At 49.3% G+C, this 5,906-nt stretch overlaps 1 protein-coding gene across 2 annotated transcripts; it reads right to left on the reverse strand.

Moving 5' to 3' along the window:
• Positions 1-81: 81 nt before the first annotated feature.
• On the reverse strand, positions 82-5,755 carry LOC147057464 (noelin-2-like). 2 transcript variants are annotated; one of them, XM_085911221.1, is made up of 9 exons: positions 5,270-5,755; positions 4,355-5,191; positions 2,920-3,069; positions 2,381-2,536; positions 1,617-1,836; positions 1,440-1,546; positions 977-1,153; positions 734-881; positions 82-669 (listed from the first exon to the last, which is right to left on the reverse strand). In XM_085911221.1, exons 2-9 carry the CDS (start codon positions 4,502-4,504, stop codon positions 338-340), a joined length of 1,440 nt encoding a protein of 479 aa, XP_085767347.1. In that variant the 5' UTR covers positions 4,505-5,191; positions 5,270-5,755; the 3' UTR covers positions 82-337. The 2 variants fall into 2 exon arrangements, with proteins under 2 accessions (XP_085767347.1, XP_085767346.1); XM_085911220.1 differs by having other exon boundaries at positions 734-907.
• Positions 5,756-5,906: the final 151 nt, after the last annotated feature.

Consider the following 5,906-nt stretch of genomic DNA (forward strand, 5'->3'; position numbering starts at 1 on the left):
AATTGTATTGTTGTGGTGAGGAGCTCCTGTTATTCTAAGATTGAAACAAATAACTCCAATCAATGTTTAATTTAGCTACTTTTGGCAATGCAGAAAAATGCTAACGTTAGCAAATGACGAGTTTGCCAACAGATACGATGAACGCAATATTTACCGATTCCAATCGGCAAATTGACGCCTACGATGAACGGTAACGATTACCACCCGCTAGCTCGTTAGCTAGCTAAGTTTGGCTAATTCTAATGAGCCAGGGATGGAGTTTGTTTGATTTTTATTGAAGGAAAATAAACATGCCAAGGCGACACATCCGGCGTCCGTGAGTCCTCTCCACACCCGTCTAACGGGGGTCTAGCCGTCGGTGCGTATGACGTGAAAGAGCGTGACGTTGTAGAGCACTTGGTGTCCGTTGTTCCAGGTGTAGAGCGCCCTCTCTCGAGGATTGTAGTCCATCATGCTGATGTGCGAGTAGAGGTTGTGGAACGGCACGTCCGTGTACTCGTAGGTGGAAGTGTTGGTGTTGTAGGCAAAGTGGACCTTGGCCCCGGCCAGGTGCGAGTTGGTCACGTACAGGACGCCGCAGATCATGAAGGCCTCGCCGGCGCTGCGTTTGGGGAAGCCCGTGGACCAGCTTCGGAGAACGTCCAGGGAGCGGGGACACAATCGGCTCACCTGAGCAAAAGAGGAGACGGCGTGAGAATTCCGTCAAGGAGGCTAACGGCTCCTTCGGACGTACCACGATGTTGCCGGCGTTGGGTATGGACGTGTACACGGCCCACAGGCCCGTCTCGTCGGCCATGAGGTCGATGTCGGAGGAGCCGCCCCAGCTGTACGGGAAGGTGTTGTTGTAGCCGGCTCCGCTGAGGCTCCGCTGTAGCAGCACGCTGCGAGAGCGGAAGTGGTATTGAACCTGCGACAAGAAGGTAAACAAATGAGCAGGATCATCACCTGGAGCGGAGCATTTGTGCTTTTGGCCTACCAAGATGTTGCTCTGGTGTTTGTTGTAGTAGAGCGAGCCGTTGTATACAACGTGGCCCGTGCCGGCCCAGGCGTGCGGCAGCAGGTGCTGCACGAAGTTCTGGCCCTTGCTGAAGTCGGCCATGGTGCGATACTCCAGCACGCGCCGGCCGCGGTAGAAGCCGTCCATGGACCACACCTAAAGCACAAGTGCAACCGGGGGCAATAGTTCAACACTTTTTTGGCAGGGGTAAAAAAAAAAAAAAGATAAATCATTAACATTAGGCCACACAATTGATAGTAATTTCTAAAAATATATACATATATCATAATGAATAATTACAAATATATGATATTACAGCCACAGTTTTCGAAGCCGTCAGGGACCTCAGTTTGAAGAACTCTGGCTTAAATGATTAAGCACAGCAGGCAGAAACATTTGGATAAAGCGTGAAGAGCGTCTTTTGAACGCCCGCTTCACTCACCCTGCTGTCGGAGCTGGGAATCATGGCGTCGGTCATCCAGGAACCGAAGCGGGAGCCCGACGCCCGCACGGTGACGGGACCGTTGACGGCTGTCAGGCGACCGCAACCTGGCCGCCCGCATTATTCTTTATGAATGAAGCAAGTTCTATTTTTGGTCGGAATGGGCGAGCGCGTTACCGAGCTTGTTCATACAGCTGTGCAGTCTGGTCTCCAGCAGCAGGACTCTCCTCTGAAGCTCCTCGTAGTCGTAGGCGCCCACCTCCTCCTGGATGGCCGTCAGCATGGCCGACAGGTTGAGGAGGCGGCCTCGCAGGGCGGCCAGCGTCTCCAGGTCGGAGCGGTACTGCTCCGCCGTGGACAGGAGGGGCTGAAGTTGGCTCACCTGACCTTTCAGCTCCTGAAGCAACACAACAAGCAGACGGGCTCAGAAGACGAAGACTGTTTTTAAACGCCCCCACCCCGGGAGGTGCGAAAGAGCCATCGAGCGAGAAACGGCGGCGCCCTTAAAGTCCCATCTGCTCGACACGGGCTAATCCCTAAGGACTCTCGGTTGCGTAACCGGCCCGCTTTATTTTTCATGACTACACGGAGGAGTTTCCGAGCGAGGCTGAATCGAGGCCATTGGGATGTTGGGGAGGAGGCGGGGTCTCTGCCGAGTTGTTCGGCAGGGGTTTGCTTTGTTTGCCTTGATTTCTTCGGAGCGAGGGAGCGCTTTCATTGTCAACTCGGCTTTTTGGGCACTCATACAGGAAAAAACAAACATGATGATGCCTCCTGTCCTAAAAAAAAAAAAAAAGAAGCGCTTCCTCTGCTTTGGCAACATCAATAATAAAATGTGTCATTCATTCCTCCCCGTTGGACTGTTTTTTCTTTCTACCACGCGGTGCTCTCAATCTTCTACCGAGTGCAGCACAGCGACGCCTTCCCCCCCCCCGGCGTACCTGCAGACCCTTGGAAGTGAGCGTGCGGGGGCTGCTGGCGTACGAGTGCAGACGTCCGTCCACGCCCCGCAGCAGCGGCTCAGACTCGCGAAAATGTCGCAGGTCCCTGGAGGTCCGCAGGTGGACCCCATCCACCGACTGACTCACGTTCTGCACCTGAACCACAACACGTGTGTGTACGTGAGGAATCACTTGTGCGCTTGTGTTCATGTGGTTTGTGTGTATTTTCATGTGTGTGTCATTTGTGTTTATTTCTGTGTGTGTGTGTGTCCATCTACGTGTTTATTTGCACGCCTGTGTGCTTGTGTGTTAATGTTTAATGAGTGTATTTGAGGGTGTTGGCTTGTGTATGCGTGTGGGTGGGTGGGGTTGTTTGTTTGTGTTTCCCGCTGGCTTCCCCCCTGAGCAAGTGTTGGAGCAGGAAGTGTGCGTGTGTGTGTGATTTAGGCCAAACGCTGCTTTTTTTTTTTTCTGTATTCGAAAGTTGATTTTGTTGTGTGCAACGTTGCATGCACGCCCGCCCGCCCGCACGCACACACCTGTTGAGTCAGCAGGCTGAGTTGGCGACTGCGATGGTCTCGCTTGCAGAGGTTCCGGGCGGGAGCGACCACGGCGCACACGCAGTGGCCATCCGGGTCCGACGCCGTGCTGTACACCTGCCAAGCCTCCTCCGAGCCCGGATACAAACCCTGCGCATGCGCACGCACGCACACACACACACGCGCCAACTGAATACGGCAATCCTCCATCTTCTTTTTTTATGACTTCATAAATCAGACTACTGTGGGCGGATACATAAGCGGGAATCTCGGGCTAAATGAAACCAAGCGTTTCCCGACAGGAGATTTGGCGGGAAAGAGGCCACGGCGCTTCTTGTCGAGGCCAACTGGCGCTTTCAAAGAAATCCATTTTCTCTGACATTTTTGGAAGAAACACACGCCCACAGATGGCGCGGCCATTGGCTCGTTGCTTGTTTTACGATTGGTAACCCTAACAGAAGAACACAAGGCGACACGGGTCGCCATCGAAATGCCAATTAGCAACGGCGAGGAGCCTCGCTCAGGCTCTGACATCAGCACACACGCACAAAAGTGCATGTGTTGTTGACATGGACACAGGCGGGCTTTGCCGAGGGTTGTTGTTGCTACGGTAACAAACGGCCCAGAGGCCAGTTAGCCTTCCCAGAGAGAAAATATCACCTCTGGTAGTACACAGATGTGTGTGTGTGTATTTTGAAATCCAGCACATCCATTCCACTACTTTACAATGACGTTTGGGACAAGATGGCAGAGCCCAGACAAATAATATAAAATAATAAAAAAAAACTGGATGGATTCATCTTATTCCGAAGTTATTGTCCGACATACCGTCGGGGCACAAGAAATATTTTTACCTTGAGTTCACCTTTAAGGTTTTCCCCATGGGGGTAAGGGTGAGATAAATTCAGAAGGTGTTTGTTGTTTGGCCAAAATGCTTCTGGTTATAATCTCAATAATGAAGTGGAAGAATAGCAAGTCAGCGCTGGTTTCGACCGGGCTTGACAGAAAATCCTTGGCTGGTCCAAAACAAACAAAATTGGAGCCCCAAAGATGAATCGACCCAGCGATTTAATCAGCCAGTATTAGCTTCTTTGGATCTTTAAGATTTTTAAAACTCATTAACATATAAAACAGATAATTACATTAAAAAACCCGCTCTGCAAAAAAAAAAATATATATATATATTGTAAATAAATACTAAGGGACAAGCATTGTAAAGAAACAAGCGTTAATACTATTTTAATTATTCATGATATATTTTTTTTAATTGTTCGGTCAGTCTATCAGTGATCAGAATTTCCTTCTGCCATTAAAAATGGAGACTAGACTCCAACAATATTAGCGGGTGTACCGAATGTTTTGACCTGCTGGTTATGTTGAAAATTTCATGAACTTTTGGAATGTGTGACGAGCGCGTGCAATATTATATACATACGCTGACGACGCGTTGGTGCGTGCCGTCGGGGGAGACGGCCACGGCGGTTCCGTTGAGTCCCACCAACGAGGGCAGCGTCTGGGACATCCAGTTGGTGACCATGGCCATGGTGCTCAGCACGGCGCCGATCTTCAGCATGGGCACGCTCATCTTCTCTTTCACACACACACATGCACACAGCAGCTTCGAATTAAACTGTTGACATGGGGGGAAAAAAAAAGAAAGAAAGAAGAGGAGCGCTCAGCAGCTCGCCAACGTCACGTCTCCCACGACGACGTGCAACCCTGTCACGGCCATGTGAGGATGCTCCCGAGATTCTGTGAGATGCTCTTCTCTCTATCCAATCCCTCCCCCTCCTCCTCCTCTTCCAACCTGGGATGACGTCAAAAAAGCAGATGGAAAAAAAAGCATGTCTTCTTTTTCCTTTCTCTCCCCTTTGTCCTTGTCCTTCTTTGCGTCCACTGCAGTCCGCCTCCTCGCTCTGCTTCCTGTCCACGTATTGATTGATTGCCTGTGCGAGAGCGAGCGAGAGAGTGATGCTGCAAATTGATCAGCATCCCTGCTGCTCTGTGGCCTGATGCCGTTTGTGGTGCGGGTTTTCCCAAGTGCAACACTGCCACCTAGTGGACTGTCAAAATGGACACTTGATTTCCCCCCCTTAAGAAGGAGAGAAAAAAAAAACCTCTCTTATTGCCTCCTGCTTCCGCTCTGAGCTGCCATTTAAAATGGCGCCTTTGACAGGTGATGTATAATGTATGGCTGAAAATGGGCTTTGAGCAGTCCAGAGCGACTTGTTGTGTTCACTGGAGTGGGTCGCTCGCTGGCTGGTGAGGCGGCCTGCAAATGTGCTTCAGTCGTCATGAAAGATGAATGAAGAGTCTGCGGTGAATGCAAATCAACTAGCGGCTGTCTTACCGTAATTCTGCAGGTAGGAATAAAATAGGAGGCCGCAATCATGGCAGAGACAGCTGCTCCTCGTCTCTCCTCGCCTCGCCAACGTGATGGAGGTGGATGAACTGCCCACCGGCCACTGACGCTGCAAGTAAACTCGTCAAATATTAAGAAAGGTTACACACAAGACATCGTGGATGTCACTTTGGCAACGTCGTGGAAAAAGTTCTATTTCCTCTACTCCAGCCTTCTGTGGCTATTGCTAATTGGCAATTAGCTTATAAGCTACGCAAAGAGTAGTGTTTTGTTTTTACCTTTGTTGTGTGACATTTCTTAAAAAAAAAAAAAGCATGTCACACCTTTTTGACCATTTTTTGATGCTGAAAAATAAAAAGTATTAAAAAACTAGCATAAACAATAATTAGGATTTAGTCTGGCATTTGACCACCAGGAGGCGCTACTTTAATCCCATTTAAAGAATGCAACAAAGTGCTCAACTTTTTACTGGCTCTACTGAAGTTGCAGAAAAAAGTGCACGAAAATCAATGTAGTCATTCAGTAAATAATTAAGTAAATATAAATATAGCAAAAATAATTTCCACAGCAGTCCTATTTTTTGCGATTGCCGACAAATGAAGGATATTTAATATTTACATGTACA

The sequence above is a fragment of the Syngnathus leptorhynchus genome, chromosome 5 (genome assembly GCF_054491065.1).
Source record: "Syngnathus leptorhynchus isolate UIUO chromosome 5, UIUO_Slep, whole genome shotgun sequence".
Classification (NCBI taxonomy): Eukaryota; Metazoa; Chordata; class Actinopteri; order Syngnathiformes; family Syngnathidae; genus Syngnathus; species Syngnathus leptorhynchus.